Source organism: Narcine bancroftii, chromosome 3, assembly GCF_036971445.1.
Source record: "Narcine bancroftii isolate sNarBan1 chromosome 3, sNarBan1.hap1, whole genome shotgun sequence".
Taxonomy (NCBI): domain Eukaryota; kingdom Metazoa; phylum Chordata; class Chondrichthyes; order Torpediniformes; family Narcinidae; genus Narcine; species Narcine bancroftii.
This window is the reverse complement of record NC_091471.1, coordinates 232,146,368-232,168,889: the sequence shown is the minus strand read 5'-3', so window position 1 is coordinate 232,168,889 and position 22,522 is coordinate 232,146,368. Positions and strand designations below refer to the sequence as shown.

General features: G+C 53.8%; 1 protein-coding gene and 1 long non-coding RNA gene across 5 annotated transcripts in view; one reads left to right on the top strand and one right to left on the bottom strand.

Annotated features, from left to right (window-relative positions):
* Positions 1 to 466: 466 nt before the first annotated feature.
* The window catches only part of LOC138758258 (SH2B adapter protein 1-like), a 33,817-nt gene continuing 11,761 nt past the window's right edge, over positions 467 to 22,522 (bottom strand). The window contains exons 6-10 of one of the 4 annotated variants that reach the window (XM_069926927.1): positions 22,130 to 22,318; positions 20,797 to 21,011; positions 20,278 to 20,449; positions 12,568 to 12,666; positions 825 to 914 (exon numbers count right to left, since the gene is read on the bottom strand). In XM_069926927.1, the coding sequence (XP_069783028.1) occupies positions 913 to 914; positions 12,568 to 12,666; positions 20,278 to 20,449; positions 20,797 to 21,011; positions 22,130 to 22,318 (677 nt within the window). In that variant the 3' untranslated portion in view covers positions 825 to 912. Of the gene's footprint in view, positions 915 to 12,567; positions 12,667 to 14,852; positions 15,140 to 20,277; positions 20,450 to 20,796; positions 21,012 to 22,129; positions 22,319 to 22,522 lie in introns of those variants that run through there. The other 3 variants (XM_069926924.1, XM_069926925.1, XM_069926926.1) reach the window with 3 other exon arrangements.
* LOC138758266 (uncharacterized) lies at positions 13,916 to 17,624 on the top strand. The gene is made up of 3 exons (XR_011354231.1): positions 13,916 to 14,024; positions 16,628 to 16,940; positions 17,430 to 17,624. It is a non-coding gene; the product is annotated as an uncharacterized lncRNA (long non-coding RNA).

The window sequence follows — 22,522 nt, the reverse complement described above, 5'->3', positions numbered from 1 at the left end:
CCCTTCCCATTCTACCCTGCTCTCCTCCACCTACTCCTCTCCCCTTATCTCCTCCTACCCATCTCTCCCCTTCTTGCTCTATCTCCTCCTACCCCTCTCCCCATCCCTCTCACTTCCACCTACCCCTCTCCCCTTCCACCCATCTCTCTATTCTACCCCTCTCCCCATCTCTCTCTCTCCTCCTTCTGCCCCTCTCTCTCCAGTCTATCCTAGTTTCTCCCATTCTATCCCTCTCTCCTCCTTCTGCCCCCATCCCCTTCTAACCCAACCATGTTCTATAATTCTCCCCCTCCACCTTCTGCTTCTTGCCCTCAACCCCTCTCTCCACTTCGACCTCACACCCCTTTCTGCCCCTCACTCTTTCTCCCCTTCTGCCCCGAGTCCCTCACTCTCCTTCTCTCTCTTCCCCCCCCCTTCTCCCAGCTAACCCTGGCCATCACCCTCCCTCCCTCCCTCCCTCCCCCGACACCCACACCACCCCAGGCTTCAGATGAACGAGTACTGGTTATCCACCGCCCTGGTGTGGCCCACTCCAGAGGTTTCGTCCGCCCCGGGGCTCGAGCTCCGCAACGCTGTCGTCTGCGGCCCGCGTGGCTCCCGGAAGGCAGCACCCAGAGGGCAACAGGCCCCAGGACCCTCACTCGCCCCGTCATCCTCCTGCTGCTCCTCCTCCTCCACGCCAGCTTCCGCTGCTGCCTCCACCCCCCTCTCTGCCCCTTCACCCTCTTGCTCCAGCCGGCGGGACGAGCCAGCAGGAGCCCCCAGAGGGGGCGGGGAGGGGGCGCGGGGTGCAGGAGGGGGCGAGGCACAGGGGCTGTACCAGGAGCGGTTAAGCTCCCCCTCCAGGCTGTGCTGCCGGGACGGGGGGGCTGGAGGGAGCGGTGGTGGGGGAGGGTTATGAAAGGAGCTCATCTCTGTGGAGGTGGAGAGAGAGGGGGGGAGGGGGAGAGAGAGAAGGGGAGAGAGAGGTGGGGGGAGAGAGGAGAGCGGGGAGAGAGAGGAGAGGGGGGAGAGATGAGAGAGGGGGAGAGAGGAGAGAGGGGGAGAGGAGAGACGGTGAGAGGGTAGATGGGGAGAGAAGGTGGGGGGGAGATGTGCAGAGAGGGGAAGTGAGGTTGGAAAGAGGGGAGATGGGGAGAGAAGGTGGAGGGGGAGATAGGGGAGAGAGGGGGAGAGAGGGTGGAAAGAGGGGAGAGAGAGGGGAGTGAGGTTAGAAAGAGGGGAGATGGGGGTGAGAAGGTGAAGAGGGGGGAGAGAGGGGGAGTGAGGTTGGAAAGAGGGATGGGGAGAGAGGGTGGAAAGAGGGGAGATGGCAGAGAGAGGGGGGAGTGAGGTTGGAAAGAGGGGTAATGGGGGAGACAAGGTGGTGAGGGGGGGAGAGAGAATAAAAAACAAAGTTAGGCCAACCAAACGATCTGCACGTCAGCTCAAATGTCAACAGCAGGGAAAGAAGCAACTCTGGTCCACTCTTCCCTGCTGATCCTCTCACCTCCTTGAGCTGGTTCTGCAACCCTGCGTTTGTCCCTGTGAACTCTCTGTCTGTTCCAATGCCTACCCCCATCCCAATTCCATTACTGCCCCAACCTCTCCCAAACCTTTGAGCGTAGGATGTGAGTTGTCCCTTAAATCACACCCCATCCTTTAATGCCTCAGTGTTTTATTTCCGTCTTGATCCTGGAGGAGCAAGGGTTCCAACCTCTGAGCCCTTAAGAAGTCAAACCGCACTCCCACCCCCCGCCATTAAACGCCTTCCTTTCACAATATGATGACACCCTTCCTGCCCTGAGCACGGTCTTGGATAGGTTGTAACGGGACAACCCAGCTCCTTGACTCAATGCTCCCCATCATTCACTGTGTCAGTCCCTGTACCACAAGTCCCTGCTTTACGAAACTCCCCAGCATTGCTCATGTCAGTCGTGTGCCCCAAGGTCTCTCTGTCTTCAACACTCCCCACTGTTCACCGTGTTGGACCCGGACTCCGAGATATCTCTATTCTCCAACAACCCCCACCGTTTACCTTGTCAGTCACTGTACCCCGAGGTCTCTCTGTTCTGACACACTCCCCACCATTCACCATGTCGGTCCCCATAACCCGAGGTCTCCCTATTCTACAACACTCACCACTGTTCACTGTGTCAATCCCCGTACCCCGAGGTTACTCTGTTCTACAACACTCCCCACCGTTCACCTTGTCAGTCCCCATATCCCAAGGTATCTCTGTTCTACATTCCCCACCATTCACCGTGTAGGTCTCCCTGTTCCACAACAATCCCAACCATTCACCCCGTCGGTCTCCATACCCCGAGGTCTCTCTGTTTGATAACACTCCCCACCATTCACCGTGTCAGTCCCTTTATCCAGAGTCTCTCTGTTCTACAACACTCCCCTCTGTTCACTGTGTCGGGTCCCATACCCCGAGGTCTTTCTGTTCTACAACATTCCCCACCATTCACCATATCGGTCCCCGTACCCGGAGGTCTCTCTGTTCTACAACACTCCCACTGTTCACTGTGTCGGTCTCTGTACCCCGAGGGCTCCCTGTTCTACAACACTCCCCACCATTTAGAGTGTCGGTTCCTGTACCCCGAGGTGTCTCTGTTCTACAAGACTCTCCATTGTTCACCCTATCTATCTCTTACCCTGAGATCTCTCTGTTCTTCAACACGCCCCACCATTCACCATGTCTGTCCCCGTACCCAGAGGTCTCTCTGTTCTTCAACACTCCCCACCATTTACCGTGTCGGTCCCGGTATCCTGGGGACTCTGTTCTACAATATTCCCCACTGTCCACCGTGTCAGTCCCTGTAACCTGAAATCTCTCCGTTCTACAACACTCCCCATTGTTCACCGTGTCGGTCCTTGTACCCTGAGGTGTCTCTGTTCTACAAGACTCCCCACCTTTCACCCTGTATATCCCCATGCTCCGAGGTCTCTCTGTTCTACAACACTCACCACAGTTCATCATGTTGGAACCCGTACCCCGACTTCTCGCTGTTCTACAACACTCCCCACTGTTTATCGTGTCGGTCCCCGTACCCCGATGTCTCTCTGTTCTATAACACTCCCACCGTTAACCGTGTTGGTCGTATAATCACGAAATCTCTGTTCTCCAACACTCCCCATCATTCACCATGTCCGTCCCCGTACACCAAGGTTTCTCTGTTCTACAACACTCCCCACCATTTATCATGTCGGTCCCGGTATCCCGGGGTCTCACTGTCCACCGTGTCAGTCCCATAACCTGAGATCTCTCTGTTCTACAACACTTCCCACTATTCACCATGTTGGTCCTTGTACCCCGAAGTCTCTCTGTTCTACAAGACTCCCCACCGTTCACCGTGCGGGTTCCCGTATCCCGAGTTCCCCATGTTCTACAACACTCCCCATTGTTCACTATGTCAGTCCCTGCAACCTGAGGACACTCAGTTCTACAACACTTCCCACAGTTCACCATGTTGGACCCCGTACCCTGACTTCTCGCTGTTCTACAACACTCCCCACTGTTTATTGTGTCGGTCCTCATACCCCGACGTCTATCTGTTCTACTAGACTCACCACCGTTCACCATGTGGGTCCTCGTACCGCAACTTCTCTCTATTCTACAACACTCCCCACTGTTCACCATGTCGGTCCACGTAGCCCAAGATCTCTTTGCTCTCTAACATCTCCCAATGTTCACCTCGTCAAACACTGTACCCGGATGTCTCTCTGATCTACAATACTCCCCACCATTCACATTGTCAGTCCCCGTACCCGGAGGCCTCTCTGTTTTACAAGACTCTCCACTGTTCACCCTGTCTATCCCTGTACCCCAAGATCTCTCTGTTCTACCACACTCCTGTTCTACCATACTCTGAGGTCTCTCTGTTCTACGACACTCCCCACTATTCACCGTGTCAGTCCCCATAACCCTAGATCTCGCTGTTCGATAACACACCCCACAGTTCACCACTGTTCACCGAGTCGGTCCCCGTACCCCAGGGTCTCCCTGTTCCACAACAATCCCCACCATTCACCATATCAGTCCCCATACCCCGAGGTCTCTCTGTTCTACAACACTCCCCACCATTCACCGTATCGTTCCCGTACCCCAAGGACATTCTGTTCTACAACTCTCCCCACCATTCACCGTGTCGGTCCCCGTACCCCGAGTCTCTCTGTTCTACGACACTCCCCACCATGCACCGTGTCGGTCCCCGTACCCCGAGATCTCCCTGTTCTACAACACACCACTGTTCACTGTGAAGGTCCCCGTACACCAAGGTCTCTTTTTTCTACAACACTCCCCACCATTCACCATGTCAGTCGCTGTATCCAGAGGTCTCCCTGTTCTACAACACTCCCCACTGTTCACCGTGTTGGTCCATGCACCCTAAGATCTCTTTTTGCTCCAACATCCCCCACTGTTCACCTCGCACGTCCCTATAAACCAAAATCTCTCTGTTCTCCAACGCTTCCCATTGTTCACCATGTCAGTCCCAGTAACCCAAAATCTCTCTGTTCTACAACACTCCCCAGTGTTCACCATGTTGGACCTCATACCCTGAGGTCTCTCAATTCTACAACAGGCCCCACTGCTCACCGTGTCAGTCCCCGTACCGCAAGGTCTCTCTGTTCTACATTTCCTACCGTTCACCGTGTGAAACCCCATACTCCAAGGTCTCTCCAGTCTCCAACAGTATCCATCATTCACTCTGTCAGACCCCATACCCCAAAGTCTCTCTATTCTGCAACAATCCCCACCGTTCACCATGTCGGTCCCTGAATCCCGAGGTCTCTCTGTTCAATAACATTCTCCAGCATTCACTATGTCAGTCTTTGCACCATGAGGTCATTCTGTGCTACAACATTCCCAACAGTTCACTGTGTCCGTGATCATACCACGAGGTCTCTCTATTCTACAACATCCATACCATTCACCGTCTTGGTCCTTGCACCCCAAGGTCACTCTGTTGCACAACAGTCCCCACCTTTCACCGTGTCGGTCGCCGTACCCCAAGTCTCTCTGTTCTCCAACACTCCCCATCGTTTACCACATCTGTCCCCATACACCAAATCTCTCTGTTCTACGACACTCCCCACTATTCACCGTGTCAGTCCCCATAACCCTAGATCTCGCTGTTCGATAACACACCCCACAGTTCACCACGTTGGTCCTTGTACCCCGACGTCTCTCTATTCTACAATACTCCCCACCGTTCACATTGTGAGTCCTCGTAGCCCAAAGTCCCTCTGTTCTGCAACACTTCCCACATTTCACCATGTTGGACCCCGTATCCCGAGGTCGCTCTGTTCTACAAGACTCTCCATCGTTCACCCTGTCTTTCTCCATACCCCGAGATCTCTCTGTTCTACTACACTTCACTATGTCAGTCCCTGCAACCCAATGTCTCTCTGTCTTCAACACACCCCACCATTTACCGTGTTGGTCCCAGTATCCTGGGGTCTCTCTGTTCTCCAACACTCCCCACCATCTTGGTTCTGTACACTGAGGTCTCATTGATCTACAACACTCCCTACTGTTTACCGTGTCGGACCCAGACCATGAGATCTCTCGGTTCTCCAACAACCCCCACCGCTCACCTTGTCAGGCACTGTACCCTGAGGTGTCTCTGTTCTACAACACTCCCCTCCGTTTACCGCGTCCGTCCTCGTACACCGAGGTTTCTCTGTTCTACAACACCCCGCACCATTTACCATGTCGTTCGACCAACCCCAAGTTCTCTCTGTTCTACAACACTCCCCACCGTTCACCGTGTTCATCCCCATACCCCGAAATGCCTCTGTTCTACAACATTCCCCACCGTTAACGATCTCGGTCCCTGCACCCCAAGATCACTCTGTTCTACAACACTCCCCATCGTTTACCGCTTCCGTCCCCATACACCAAGGTCTCTCCGTTCTACAACACTCCCCACAGTTCAACGTGTCGGATCTTGTATCCAGAGGTCTCTCTATTCTACAACAGGCCCCACTGCTCACCGTGTCTTCCCCATACTCCAAGGTCTCTCTGTTCTACATTCCTCACCATTCGTGTGAAACCCTGTACTCCAAGATTTCTCCGGTCTCCAAAAGTCTCCATTGTTCACTCTGTCAGACCCCGTGCCCCAAGGTCTCTCTATTCTGCAACAATCCCCACCGTTCACCATGTCGGTCCCTGTACCTCGAGGTCTCTCTGTTCGATAACATTCCCCAGCATTCACTATGTCACTCTTTGCACCTTGAGGTCATTCTGTGATACGACATTCCCAACAGTTCGTACCACGAAGTCTCTCTATTCTACAACATCCATACCATTCTCCATGTTTGTCTCTGCTCTGCAAGGTCTTTCTCCTGGACAACACTCCCCACCATTCACTACTTTGGTCCCGGTACCCCGAGGTCTCTCTCTTCTCCAACACTCCCCACCATTCACCGTCTTGGTCCCTGGACCCCTAGGACTCTCTGTTCTACAAGACTCTTCACCGTTCACCGTGTCAGTCCCCGTACACCAAGAACTCTCTAATCTACAACAATCTCCTCATTCAACGTCGGTCCCTGTACCCTAAGGTCTCCCTGTTATACAACACTCCCCACCGTTTACCATGTTGGTCCCGGTATCCCAGGGTCTCTCTGTTCTCAAACACTCCCCACCATGTTGGATCCCATACACTGAGGTCTCCCTGTTCTACAACACCCCGCACCATTCACTATGTCGTTCACCCAACCCCAAGTTCTCTCTGTTCTACAACACTCCCCACTGTTCACTATGTCAGTCCCTGCATCCCAAGGTCACTCTGTTCCACAACACTCCCCACTGTTCACCGTGTCGATCGCCGTACCCCAAGGTCTCTCTGTTCTCTAACACTCCCCATCGTTTACTGCGTCTGTCCCCGTACACCAAGTCTCTCTGTTCTACAATACTCCCCACTGTTCACTGTCTCAGTCCCCATAACCCTATAACACACCCCACAGTTCACCATGTCGGTCCTTGTACTCCGACGACTCTCTATTCAACAATACTCCCCACCGTTCACATTGTCAGTCCCCGTAGCTTGAAGTCTCTCTGTTCTACAACGCTCCCCATATTTCACCATATTGGACCCCGTATCCCGAGGACTCTCTGTTCTACCACACTCCCCACTGTTCACCGTGTCGGTCCCCATAACCCTAGATCTCTCTGTTCTATCACACACCCCACAGTTCACCATGTTGGTCCCCGTACCCCAAGGTCTCCCTATTCTATAATACTGACCACCATTCACCATGTCAATTCCCATACCCCGAGGTTACTCTGTTCTACAACACTCCCCACCATTCACCATGTCGGACCTCGTAGCCCGATGTCTCTCTGTTCTACATCACTCCCCACCATTCACCGTATTGGTATTGGTCCCCGTACTCTGAGGTCTCTCTATTCTACAACACTCCCCACTGTTCACTATGTCTATCCTTGCATCCCAATGTCTCTCTGTCTTCAACACTCCCCACTGTTTACCGTGTTGGACCTGGTAATCAGTGATCTCTCTGTTCTAAAACACTCCTCACCCTTCACCGTGTCAGTCCCCGTGCCCCCCCAGGACTGTCTGTTCTCCAACACTTCCAACCATGTTGGTTCCCGTACACCGAGGTCTCCCTGTTCTACAACACTCCATACTGTTTACCGTGTCGAACCCAGAGGCCGAGATCTCTCTGTTCTCCAACAACATCCACCGTTCACCTTAACAGGTACTGTACCCTGGGGTCTCTCTTCTACAACACTCCCCTCCATTTACCTCGTCCGTCCCCGTACACTGAGGTCTCTCTGTTCTGCAACATCCCGCACCATTCACCATGTCGTTTGCCCAACCCCCAGTTCTCTCTGTTCTACAACACTCCCCACCGTTCACCGTGTTCATCCCCGTACCCCGATGTCTATCTGTTCTAAAACACTCCCCACCATTCACTGTGTTCATCCCCATACCCCAAAGTGTCTCTGTTCTACAACAATCCCCACCGTTAACTATGTCGGTCCCTGCACCCCAAGGTCACTCTGTTCTACAACACTCCCCACTGTTCACTGTCTCAGTCCCCATAACCCTAGATCTCTCTGTTCTATAACACACCCCACAGTTCACCATGTTGGTTCTTGTACTCCGGCGACTCTCTATTCAACAATATTCCCCACCATTCACATTGTCAGTCCCCGAGGCTCGAAGTCTCTCTGTTCTACAACACTCCCCATATTTCACCATATTGGACCCCGTATCCCGAGGACTCTCTGTTCTACCACACTCCCCACTGTTTACCGTGTCAGTCCCCATAACCCTAGATCTCTCTGTTCTATCACACACCCCACAGCTCATCATGTTGGTCCCCGTACCCCAAGGTCTCCCTATTCTATAATACTGACCACCGTTCACTGCGTCTGTATCCGTACACCAAAGTTTCTCTGTTCCACAACACTCCCCACTGTCCACTTGTCAGACCCAGTAACCCGAGATCTCTCTGTTCTACAACACTCCCCACTGTTCACCATGTTGGTCCTTGTACCCCGAGGTTTCTCTGTTCTACAATACCTCCCACCGTTCACATTGTCAGTCTATGTACCCCGAATTGTCTCTGTTCTACAACACTCCCCACTGTTTATCATGTCAGTCCCCGAACCCCGAAGTCTCTCTGTTTTACAAGACTCCCCACCGTTCACCCTATCTATCTACATACCCTGAGGACTCCCCACTGTTCACCGTGTCAGTCCCCGTACCGCAAGGTCTCCCTATTCTACAACACTTGCCACCATTCTCCATGTCAGTTCCCATACCCTGAGGTTACTCTGTTCTACAACAATCCCCACTATTCACCATGTCGGACCTCGTAGCCCGATGTCTGTCTGCTCTACAACACTCCCCACCATTCACCGTATCTCTGAGATCTCTCTGTTCTACAACACTCCCCGCTGTTCATTATGTCAGTCCCTGCACCCCAAGGTCACTCTGTTCCACAACACTCCCCACCGTTCACCGTGTCGGTTGCCGTATCCAAGGTCTCTCTGTTCTCCAACACTCCCCATCATTTACTGCGTCCCCCCCATGCACCAAGTCTCTCTGTTCTACAACACTCCCCACTGTTCACCGTGTCCGTCCCCGTAACCCTAGATCTTTCTGTTCTACAACACTCCACACAGTTCACCGTGTCGGATCACGTTCCCTGAGGTCTCTATTCTACAACAGGCCCCACTGCTCACAGTGTCTTTCCCCGTACTCCAAGGTCTTTCCGGTCTCCAATAGTCTCCATTGTTCACTCTGTCAGACTCCGTAACCCGAAGTCTCTCTATTCTGCAACAATCCCTATCGTTCACCATGTCGGTCCCTGACCCTCGAGGGATCTCTGTTCGATAACATTCCCCAGCATTCACTATGACAGTCTTTGCACCTTGAGGTCGTTCTGTGATACAACATTCCCAACAGTTCACTGTGTCCGTGATCATACCACGAGGTCTCTCTATTCTACAACATCTGTACCATTCTCCATTTTGGTCTCTGCTCTCCAAGGTCTTTCTGTTGTACAACACTCCCCACCATTCACTACTTTGGTCACTGTACCCTGAGGTCTCTCTGTTCTCCAACACTCCCCATCATTAACTATGTCGGTCACTGCATCCAAATGTCTCGCTGTTTTCAACATTCCCCACCGTTTACCGTGTTGGTCCCGTTATCCCGGGGTCTCTCTGTTCTCCAACATTCCCCACCATGTTGTTCCCATACACCGAGGTCTCCCTGTTCTACAACACTCCCTACTGTTTACCATGTCGGACCCAGACCCTGAGATCTCTCAGTTCTCCAACAACCCCCCGTTTACCTTGTCAGGCACTGTACCCTGAGGTCTCTCTGTTCGACAACACTCCCCTCCGTTTACCACGTCCGTCCCTGTATACCGAGTGCACTCTTTTCTACAACACCCCGCACCAGTCACCATGTCGTTCACTCAACCCCAAGTTCTCTCTGTTCTACAACACTCCCCACCTTTAACTATGTCAGTCCCTGCACCCCAAAGTCACTCTGTTCTACAATACTCCCCACTGTTCACTATATCAGTCCCTGCACCCCACGGTCACTCTGTTTCACAACACTCCCCACCGTTCACCGTGTCGGTAGCCGTACCCCAAGGTCTCTCTGTTCTCCAACACTCCTCATTGTTTACTGTGTCTGCCCCCGTACACTAAGTCTCTCTGTTCTACAACACTCCCCACTGTTCACCATGTCAGTCCCCATAACCCTAGATCTCTCTGTTCTACAACACTCCCCACTGTTCACCATGTCAGTCCCCATAACCCTAGATCTCTCTGTTCTACAACACTCCCCACCGTTAACTATGTTGGTTCCTGCACCCCAAGGTCTCTCTGTTCTACAACACCCCCTACCATTCACATTGTCAGGCCCCGTAGCCCGAAGTCCCTCTGTTCTATAACACTCCCCACATTTCACCATGTTGTACCCTGAGGTCTGTCTGTTCTACTACACTCCCCAGTGTTCACCGTGTGAAACCCCGTGCCTCAAGGTCTCTCTGTTCTCCAACACTCCTCATCGTTCACCGCCTCTGTCCCCGTACACCAAGTCTCTCTGTTCTACAACACTCCCCACTGTTCACCATGTCAGTCCCCATAACCCTAGATCTCTCTGTTCTACAACACTCCCCACTGTTCACCATGTCAGTCCCCATAACCCTAGATCTCTCTGTTCTACAACACTCCCCACCGTTAACTATGTTGGTTCCTGCACCCCAAGGTCTCTCTGTTCTACAACACCCCCTACCATTCACATTGTCAGGCCCCGTAGCCCGAAGTCCCTCTGTTCTATAACACTCCCCACATTTCACCATGTTGTACCCTGAGGTCTGTCTGTTCTACTACACTCCCCAGTGTTCACCGTGTGAAACCCCGTGCCTCAAGGTCTCTCTGTTCTCCAACACTCCTCATCGTTCACCGCCTCTGTCCCCGTACACCAAGTCTCTCTGTTCTACAACACTCCCCACTGTTCACCGTGTTGGTCCAAGCACCCCAAGATTTCTTTGTTCGACAATATCCCCCACCGTTCACCTCGTCAAATACTGTACCCCGAGGCCTTTCAGATCTACAATACTCCCCACTGTTCACCATATGAAACCCCGTGCCTCAAGGTCTCACTGGTCTCCAACAGTCTCCATTGTTCACCCTGTCGGTCCCTGTACAAGGTCGCTCTGTTTTCTAACACTCCCCACCATTCACCAGGTTGGTCACCGAACCCCAAGGTCTCTCTGTTTGACAACATTCCCCAGCATTCACTATGTCAGTCTTTGCACCTTGAGGTTGCTTTGTGCTACACAATTCCCAACAGTTCACTTTGTCTGTGATTGTACCACGAGTTCTTTCTATTCTACAACAATCCGTACCATTCCCCATGTTGGTGTCTGCTCTCCAAGGTCTCTCTGTTCTACAACACTCCCCACTGTTTTCCGTTTCAGCCCCCCTCCCTACCCCGAGGTTTCTCTGTTCTACAACACTCCCCACCATTCACCGTCGGTCCCTGTACTCAAGGTCTCTCTGTTCTACAATACTCCCCACCGTTCACCGTGTCTGTTCCTGTACCCTGAGGTCTTTCTGTTCTACAACACTCCCCACTGTTCACCGTGTCCTGACTCGCAATGGTACAAACTCTCTCAACTCTCAATTGTACCCCACCCCCTCTCTCACCAGCTCACCAACCCCCTACCCATCACGAAAGTGGGAGGTGCGAAGGAATGGATTACTGGAGGTTGATGCTTTGTGGTGGGAGAGGGAATGGGAGGGGTTGAAGGGGGGAGCTGTGGGGGGATGGGAGGGAGGGAATGTTAGGACATCTGTCACACACAATGCCATGACCTGTTACATGTGAACGGGGTGGGAGGGAGGGGGGGGGGGTTGTGGGAGGGTAGGGGGACTGGGAGGGGGGTAGAGATGGGGAGTGGGTGGGTGTGTGGGAGGGATGGAGAGAGGGATGGCTGGGTTGGGGAGTGAGGGAGGGAGAAGAAAGTTGAGGGAGGGAGAGAGAGAGAGAAGGGGAGGGAGGGAGAGAGAAAGGGAGGGAGGGAGCAAGAAGGGGAGGGAGACAGTGGAGGGGAGGGAAGTAGTGAGAGGAGGTTGAGGCAAGGAGGAGGTGAGGAGGGAGGAGCTAGGAGAGGAGAGAGAGAGGCAGGGAGGCATGGGAAGGTACAGAGAGGGGTGGATGGGGAGGAGGCAGGTGGAGACAGGGAGGGGGAGAGATGGAATGGGAGGTGGGATAGGAGTTAGACAGTGGGCGAGAGAGGAGGTGAAGGAGGTGAGGGAATGTGGAGACAGAGGAAAGGGGAGTAAGAGGGGAGGGAGAGAAGAGGGTAGGAGGAGGATGGTAAGGGAGAGCAAAATGGGGAAAGAACGAAAAGAAGGGGTGGAGAGAAGGGAAGAGAGAGGGAGGGAGTGAGGGTGGAGGGAGAGGGGGAGGGAGAGGGGGGGAGAGAGGAGGAGGGAGAGAGGGGGAAGGGGAGGGAGGGAGGGAGGGTGTGGAGGGCAGGGAGGGGGGACAGGGGAGTGTTACAAGACGAGGGCTGCACACTTACACACAGTGAATAGTTCCGATGGAGATGTTATGTGTGGATGACTCAGGGGGGAGCTGGGGAGGTCGCTGTACCCAGCACGGGCCCCAGCAATGTCCAGCCCTGCAAACATGGTTTAATACAAACACACTGTCAGACACGGAGAGGGAAGTTCTGGGAGGGGATGGGAGGGGGTTATGGAGAAAGAGGGGGGGAGAGGGGGATAGAAAGGGGAAGAGGGGGAGAGAAAGGGGAAGAGGGGGAGAGAAAGGGGAAGAGGGGGAGAGCAAGGGGAAGAGGGGAGAGCAAGGGGAAGAGGGGGAGAGCAAGGGGAAGAGGGGGAGAGCAAGGGGAAGAGGGGGAGAGCAAGGGGAAGAGGGGGAGAGCAAGGGGAAGAGGGGGAGAGCAAGGGGAAGAGGGGGAGAGCAGGGGAAGAGGAGGAGGGCAAGGGGACGAGGGGGGAGGGCAAGGGGACGAGGGGGAGGGCAAGGGGACGAGGGGGGAGAGCAAGGGGAAGAGGGGGAGAGCAAGGGGAAGAGCAAGGGGAAGGGGAGAGAGTGGGCAGGGGGCTTGAGGGTAGACTGGGGAGGGGAGAGAGAGGAGTGTGAGGGAGGGAGAAAGGGTGGAGAGGGAAGAGGGGATAGGAGTGATGGAGTAGGGAGTTAGAGGGCAGAGATGGAGAAAGGGAGCAGAGAGAAGGGGGAGTAATGGAGAGGAGAGGTGGAGGGTGTTGAGAGGCAAAAGAAGGGAGAGGGGGGGTCATAGTGATGGAGGAGGGGGAGGAGGGAGGAGGGAGAGGGTGTGGAGAGGCAGAAGAGAGGAGAGTGTAAGGAGAGGGAGAGGAGAGAGATGGAGGGTGGAAATGTGGAATGAGGTGATGGAGGGTGGGTGGGAGGGAGGGAAGGACACACCATAAATGCAAACACATCTCTACAACGGAGGAAGGCAGTGATGTCAGTGAACTGTTAGCCAATGGGAATGGGCGTGATGACAGCATGCTGGCAGCCAATCAAGAGAGGAGCGTGGCTTGGGAGGGGGTGGGAGTAGGAGACCGAGGTGAGGGTGAGGAGAGGGGGGCTAGTACTTTCGTTGAAGGAGAAGGGGTGGAGAGACGCCAGAGTCGCGGGGGAAGGCGATACTACCCTTTTTCTCCGCATCAGCTCCCACCACCCCCTACTCTTGCTTCCCGAACGGAACCCTGACACCCAAGGGTGAGCCAGGCAGGCAGGGTGGTGGGAGGCGTGGAGTGTTCGTTAATTCAAAACTCCAGTGCATTTCCATCTGCTGGCTACCACGTACAATTACATCTTGACATTTACATAGGAAATCATAATGGGGGGAGAGGTCACCAGGTCGTGATGTTTACATCAGCAATTGTAATGAGGGTCACCGATGCATGACATTTACAAATGATGTTTACATAGGAAATTATAATGTGATATTCACATCTATTTAAGGAAAGTTTAGGGGAGATATCAAAGGTAAGGGTTAGGGTTACTTGGAGAGTACTGCGTGCCTGGAATGCATTGCCAGGGGCGATGGTGGATGCTGATACAAGCAGGGACATTTTTTAAAACTCTTCGATCGGTGCATGGATGTAAGAAAAATACAGGGTTGTGAGGGAGGGAAAATTGGATTGTTGTGGAATCAGTGTCATGGGGCAGCACAACATTGTGGGCTGATGGGCCTGTCATGTGTTAGAATAATTATGAAATCACAATGGTCACTGTACTGTGAAGTTTACATAGAACCTCATCGTGAACGTCACCTGATTGAAATCAAAATGGGCAACACCAGTTTGTGACGTTTACATAGGAAATCATAATGGGGCTTCCCGCGGTGTGACGTTTACATAGGAAATCATAATGGGGCTTCCCGCGGTGTGACGTTTACATAGGAAATCATAATGGGGCTTCCCGCGGTGTGACGCTTACATAGGAAATCATAATGGGGCTTCCAGCGGTGTGACGTTTACATAGGGAATCATAATGGGGCTTCCCACGGTGTGACGCTTACATAGAAAATCATAATGGGGCTTCCCGCGGTGTGACGTTTACATAGGAAATCATAATGGGGCTTCCCGCGGTGTGACGTTTACATAGGAAATCATAATGGGGCTTCCTGCGGTGTGACGTTTACATAGGAAATCATAATGGGGCTTCCCACGGTGTGACGCTTACATAGAAAATCATAATGGGGCTTCCCACGGTGTGATGCTTACATAGAAAATCATAATGGGGCTTCCCGCGGTGTGACGTTTACATAGGAAATCATAATGGAGCTCCACACAGTGTGACTTTTACATTGGAAATCATAAATGGAGGTCACCAGCTCGTGACATTTACATAGGAGATCTTAATGGGGGTTACCAGTTTCTGGCGTTTACATAGATCAGATGAAAGAGCCGAATTCGACCATTTGGTCTGCCCCTCCATTCGAATCGTGACTGCTATAATTTTTTCCTTGCAAATCAATCCTCCTGCCTTCTCTCCACTTTGCCAAACATTCTGGCGAGTCAGGATCCTCCACTTTAAACACGGCTCGTCTCTCCACATCCGCCTGCGGCAACGAATTCCATACACCCGCCACCCTCTGGCTGAAGAAATGTCTCATCATCTCTGTTCTAAAGGGATGTCTTTACAATCTGAGGCTGTGCCCTCTGATCCAAGGCTCTCCCACCATTGGGAGCATCTGTCCACGCTATACAGCCCTTTCATACTCAAGAGCTCAGCAAGAAAGTCCGCAGATTGCAGCCTAATTCACAGCAGTGCTGGGGGGCCTCAGCGGGTCACCGCAGAGTTCTTTATGGCAGTGACATTTTGGGCCTGAGCTCTTCATCAAGGTATGAGCAAAAATCAGGTGGGAGGAGGGAGGAAGTGTGGGGGGGTGGGAAGATGAGGAGGAGAGGAGGGAGGAAGGGGCAGTCACCAACAGGCAAGAGAGTGAAAGAGGGAGAACAAAGAGCCGAGAAGTACATAAGAACATAGGAGCGGGAGTTGGTCACCCGGCCCGTTGATCCTGCTCTGCCAGGGCTGATCTGACCATTGACTGAACTCCACCGACCTACCTTTTCCCCATATCCCTGAATTCCTTTTTCACATAACTGAACCTTAAATGTATTTAATGAAGTCACCTCAACTGCTTCCCTGGGCAGAGAATTCCACAGATTCACGATTCTCTGGGGGAAAGCAGTTTTTCCTCATCTCTCTCTTAAATCGACTCCCCTCAATCTTGAGGCTGTGTCCCCTGGTTCTGGGTCTCACCTCCCAGTGAAAACAAATTTCCTGCCTCTAACATATCGATCCCTTTCATAATTTTAAATGTTTCTATAAAATCTCAATAAGTAGTGATGGGGAGAGTGGGGAGCTCTCTGAAGAGAGAGGTAAGGAGGTGGGGAGCTGGAGGAAGGGAGAGGGGGAGAGAGAGAGGGGGGGAGGGAGAGACAGAGAGTGAAAGAAGGGGAGAGAGAGGGGGGAAAGAGAAAAGGGGAGAGGGATGGAGGAAAAGAGAGGGGGAAAGAGGGAGAGGGAGGGGGAAGCAATCCAATGGGAACTGGAGAAGCAATCCAGACGCTATGCAAGGTGCCGTTCCTCCAGTTTGTGGGTGGTCTCGGTTTGGCGGAACACGAGGTCATTGACAGACACAACGGTGTGGGGAAATGGCTGCTGGGAAGACCCCATCACAGCAGTGGACAGAGCAAAGGTGTTTGGTGGAAGGGTCTCTCGTTCTCTCTGACAGAGGAGGCCGCAACAGGAGCACTGGATGCAGTAGATGATTTCCCCCCCCACTGCAGATTCTGCTAGCCCCTTGATCCATGTTCACTTGTGTGACCTGTTAGTTACCTTGTACTCCTCCTCTTCCCTTCCTCCCCTCCCTTGTGCCTCTCTCCCTTCCTCTCCTCATCCCCTGCCCCTTCCTCCCCTTCCCTACCCTCCCTCCTCCTCTCCTGCCCCTTCCTCCCTCCTCTCCTCCTCCCGTCCCTTTTCCCTCCTCCTCCTGCCCTGACCCTTTTTCTTCCTCTTCTCCTCTCCCTGGCCCTTCCTCCCACCTCTCCCTCACTCCCCACCCCCACCGTTTAATTTAGGCACCTGTCTGCTTTTCGTCCATTCCCTTGACGAAGGACTCAGGCCTGAAATGGCTGGTGATGTTACCAAACAAGAACGCCGTGCCGAGTTTCTCCAGCACTTATGCGTATTCACACAGAGTGCCTGGGGTGTGCCTGGAGTGCGCTGCCAGCAACACCAGTGGGAGGCAGGTGCAGCTGTAATGGCAGTGCTGCTACGAACCCAGGGAGAGCGGGGAGCGGAGACACAGCACTGCTCTGAAGGGTCCAACCACCTGGACCTAATGCTCCATACAGGCTTCAAAACACCCAGTTAAAGGAGCCAATGGTGTTTGTAAGTAAAATCTTCTCTGCATTTTTTCAATCTTATTGATCTCCTTATCTCCTTCCTGTAGTTCAGTGATCAAAACTGCACACAATACTCCAAATTTAGCCTCATCAATGTCTAATACAACTTTACCATAACATTCCAACTCCTGTACTCATCACTGATTTCTAAGACCATGAGACACAGGAGCAGAAATTGACCATTCAGCCCTCCAGCCTGCCCTGTCATTCAATCATAAGCTGTTCCATTTCCCCACTCCAGCGCCCTAGAAGTTCTGTCCGGCCTTCTGACCTGGCTAATCAAGAACCATAATCTTAAATCGAGCCAATGACCTGGCCTCCACAATCGCCCGTGGCAACAAATTCTATAGATTCACTGCTATTTGGCTGAAGAAATTCCTCCCACTTATCTGTTCTGAGTGGGCACCCTTCAGTCTTAAAGTTGTGCCCTCTTGTCCAGGACCAAGTGGTTTCCAAACTTTTTCTTTCCACTCAGATGCCTGAACCGGAAACGAGATGTGAGAGCGGCTTCGCTCGGTGGATTTGCTGAGCAGGCTCGATGGGCCGAATGGCCTGCTTCTGTTCCTCGATCTTATGACTGTCTGAAATAATCCCTTACTAATCACAGAGCACCTTTGACATAGGGATTACTTCAGAAGGTATGTGAGAGGGAAGAAAAAGGTTTTGAAAACCACTGTTTTGATCATACCTAATTGACTCGTTATGTGCACGGTTTCAGAATTCCAAAGGAATTTTTTTTTTTAAATATAGACATCCAGCGCGGTAACAAGCCATTTCGGCCCATGAGTCCGTGCTGCCAAATTTACACCCCATTAACCTACACCCCCAGGACGTTTTGAACAATGGGGGGAAACCGGAGTGCCCTCCCCCGCCTCGGGGAAAACCCACGCAGACACACGGAGAACGTACAAATTTCTTACAGACAGCGCGGGACTCGAACCCCGGTCCCGATCGCTGGTGCTGTAAAGGTGTTGCGCTAGCCACTACACAACCGTGATGCCCTGTGGATGATTTTTCTGAAGCAAAATATTCCAGTAACCAATGGGTCTGGAGCAGTGGTTCTCAACCTTTTATTGTCCACTCAAATACCGCCTTAATGAATCCCTTACAGAGCACCTATTGGGGGTGGTCAACCTTATTTAATTTTTAATGTAGACATACAGCTCAGTAACAGGCCATTTTGGCCCATGAGTCCGTACCGGGGGGGATGGGTTTAGGTTAATTGGGCGGCACAGACTCATGGGCCAAAATGGCCTGTTCCCCTTCTGTACGTCTACATTAAAAATTAAAAGGTTGGCCACCCCAGATAGGGATTACTTATAAATGGTTCAGACCCACTGCTCTAGACCCAATTGTTACAGTAATTATTTAAGTGGAAAAAAAGTTTGAAAACCTCTGTCCTAGACTCTCCCACCATGGGAAACAACCTTTCCACATCTACTCCCGAAATGTTTCAATGAGATTCCCACCCCTTTTGTTCCCCTAAATTCCAACGAGTACAGGCTAAGAGCCATCTAATGCTCCTCCGACGATAATCCTTTCGTTCCCGGAATCATCCTTGTGAACTGTCTCTAACACTAGCATGCCCTTTCTTAGAGGAGCCCAAAACGGCTCACAGTGAGGTCTCACTGGTGCCTTACCATGGATTTATGATGGTCAGCATGCAACTTTGCACTCCAATCAACCCGTGACAGCACTTTCGGGGAATTACTGTATTTGATGGAACACCAGACCCACTTTAGTCCCTCAAAATTGGCTCAAAAATATCCCCCAGGACCTGTGCGCCAAGTTGAAATTCAGGTAATACGGTATTGCCTGAATACCGTATGAGGGAAGGACACCCCACTGCACACCCGGTACTCGCCCACCTTCAAGAAGCCTGCAGCAGTGATGCGGCTGTCCAGGGAAGCGGGCCCGCAGCTTCGCGGGACACCTCCCCTCGGGCGGCCCGTTGCTTTCTGAGAAGGCCAACCGCGGCGGACCATCCCCCCACCCCCAATCTGGTCGCAAACACCTGTGGGTTGCCAGGTGATCAGCAGAGGAGAAGCCACAGAGCAAAGTGAATTTAACACATTCTGCTTACCCATAACTACACTAAAAAAAATGGGGGGGGAGGTGGGGGGTGGAAAAGAGTCTTATATACCATCAAATACGTTATGCACTGGGTTCCCAGATCGCTCTGACCTAAGTCAACTCGAAATGCCTTTCCAACTCAATCTAAAAATGAACCGCTTGGGAATCCCGCACGATGACTCCCAAGTCCATTTGGAGGTCCAGTCTCCGAAAAGCATTCCGATTCAGAAAATAGCCCTATTCGTTATTCCTTCCACCAAAGTTTGTGACCACCCTGTGTTACACCCACACCTTCTGAGTCCCATCTCCCAACCCATCTGAGACTCCTCCCCACACCCCCCCAACAATCGCAGGGCTCCCTGCTTCCTCAGCCCCTCCCTGCACGCTCTCTCTTCTACCAATCCCTGCCGCGTCGCTCGCTAGCTGTTCCCACAGGAACATCCGAGCCAATTGCGAACAAGGCAGAGTGGCTGTGGAACGTGAGAGATGGCAGCGAGGTTGGGGAGGGGGGGGGGTGGGGGTGTTGCAGGAAATCGACGTTTCTCCCGCCTGCTCTCACCCCGATTCCTGGAGCAGAAGGGCAGATCCATGGATGGAATGGGTTTAGAGGGACAGTGGCAGGTGGGACCAGTGTGGGTGGGTTAGATCCTGGATGGGACGAGTTTAGAGGGAGAGGGTCAGGTGGGATCAGTGTGGATGGGACAGATCCTTGGATGGGATGGGTTTAGAGGGATAGGGGCAGGTGGGTCCAGTGTGTGTGGGACGGATACATGGATGGAACGGATTTAGTGGGATAGGGGCAGTTGGAACCAGTGTGTGTGGGACAGATCCGTGGATGGGACAGGTTTAGAGGGATAGGGGCAGGTGGGACCAGTGTGGGTGGGACAGATCCATGGATGGGATGAGTTTAGAGGGATAGGGACAGGTGGTACCAGTGTGGGTGGGACAGATCCATGGATGGGATGAGTTTAGAGGGATAGGGACAGGTGGGACCAGTGTGGGTGGGACAGATCCGTGGATGGGATGAGTTCAGAGGGATGGGGGCAGGTGGGTCCAGTGTGTGTGGGACGGATTCGTGGATGGGATGGGTTTAGAGGGATAGGAGCAATGTGGGTTGGACATTTTGGTGGCACTGCATTGTTTCAGGGCAGCCTCCAGCGATAGCGTTTGAGAGGGTGTTGTGGGGACCCTGGGGAGAGGAAGGAAAGAAGTCACCATTGCCTAGTGCTGGGGAAGGGTTCGGCACTCACCGTGTGTGGGCTGGGGAGAGACCACGTAGCTGGCAAGAGTGACATCACTAGAGCCCCCGGACTCCAGTGGGATGGGGTGGACACGGAAATGCTCCAGCATGTCAAAGATGGTCTGGAACCAGAGGTGCTGCACTCGGCATTGATGATCCTCATTCAGGGAGAGACGCAGGTGCTGGGGGAGGGGGGGGGGGGGGGAAGAATGAGAGTTATCAAGGTTCTGGGGGGGGTCTATCCCATTACCCCTCCCTGTCTCTGTAACCCCCTCCAGTCCCCTACACCCCTCCCTGTCTCTGTAACCCCCTCCGGTCCCCTACACCCCTCCCTGCCTGGAAGCCCCTCCGGTCCCCTACACTCCTCCCTGTCTGGAAGGCCCTCCGGTCCCCTCCACCCCTCCCTGTCTCTGTAACATCTGCCGGTTCCTATACACCCCTCCCCATCTCTGTAACTCCCTCCGGTCCCCTACACCCTTCCCTGTCTCTGTAACCTCCGCTCCAACCTGTCCACACCTCTCCCTCTCACCTTGGCCTTGCCCTGGAAGTTGAAAGTCAGGACATACTCTCCGCGCCGGGTCTCGCTCTGCCTGACCAGGAAGACTCCATGACTGGATGCCCCTCCCGCCAGCACCAGTTGTGCAGCCTTGAGGCGGGACAGGGTCCCGTGGAACCAGGGGTAATCGCACAGGGGATGTTCCCCCTCCCCCAGCTCCTGCTCCCCCTGAAAGCCGAACGGCGAGCCTATGCGGGGGGGGGGTGGGGGGGGGGGAGGGGGAGGGTAAGGGGTGGTTAGCCATGATCTGTACCCTTGCTGCAGACACCCTCCCATCTCCAACCTCTATCCACACCCCCGCATCCCCTCCACCCCATCCCATCACCAGACACCCTCCCCTCTCCCACCTTCACTCACCCCCTTCCCCAACACCTCTACCCAAACCCCATTCCTTCCCCCACTGCACCATCACCCCACCCTGCCCTCTCTTCCCCAGCATCACCCACACCCTCCACCATATTGCCACCACCACTCCTGCTCCCCTTCAATTCCCCCCCCTCCCCAATACCCCTTTCAAAACTCCTCCCATCCCCCAGCTACACAACCCCTCTATCCCACATTCTCCAACCCTCCCCCTCCCATCTAACCCTCCCCTCCCTCCTAACCCTCTCCTCCCTCCGCCATCCACCACCCATCCCTGTTCCATCCCCCTGCCCTCCCTCCTATCCCCCATCCCGCGGCCCTGTTCCTCCTCGTCCCACCCCACCTCAGCTCACCCCCATATCCCTCCCTAACACCCCTCTCCCTCATCTCCACACTCACCATCCTACTCCTCACCTTGACCTCCATTCCCCTCCACCCTTCCCCTTCACCTCCGACATAACCACTCCCTCCCCTGCCACTTGTCCTCCCTACTATCCTCTACTTCTATGAACCCTGTCCTCCCCATTCTCTCCCACCCCTCCGTACTCTACCATCCTTTTCACCATCCCCCTCTCTCCTCCCTTGCTCTCTGCTCTCACTCTCCCCTACCCCTCTCTCCCTCCCTATTCTGTCCCCCACTCTTACTCCCTCTCACCTCATTCCCCACCTCTCTTCCCCCACTCACCTCTTCTCCCTTCTCTGCCCCTCCCTCCCACCTCATTCCCCCTCTCAACCCTCTCTCTTCCCCTTCTCACCCCTTTTCCCCTCACCTCTCACTCCCCCTCCCCTTCCATCTCCCTCTCTTCCATCTCCCTCCCTCCCCTCTCCCTCTTCCTCAGCCCCCCCTCTCTCCCCTTCTTCTCTTTCTCCCTCCCCACCCCTCCTCTCTCTCTCCCCCCTCTTCTCACTCCCCCTCAGTGGGGAGGAGATGGGTGGAGGGTACCTGCGGTGTCTGGAGTGTCCGGGAACTGGGTGGGGAGGGATTGCCCCCTCTCCAGCGTCTCCTCAATGGGAGCCCGGGGGGGGAGCTCGGGGGGAGACATCTCCAGCGATCCGAAGCGGGTGGGGGTGACGGAGACAGAGCTCGGCGACACGGAGGTCGACGGCCGATCCGAGATCCCACCGTAGGCACCTGTGGGAGGGGTGTCGGGTCAGAGAGGATCACTGCACCCAGTGGGGGGGAAGGGGAGAAAGAGGGGGGAGAGAGTGGGGGAGGGAGAGGGTAAGGACAGAGGGGGGGGGAGGGAAGGAGTTAGGGGGAGAAAGGGGGAGGACGAGGGGGAGAAAGGGGGAGAGGAGGAGGGGAGGGAAAGATGGGGACAAGAGGGGGAAAAAG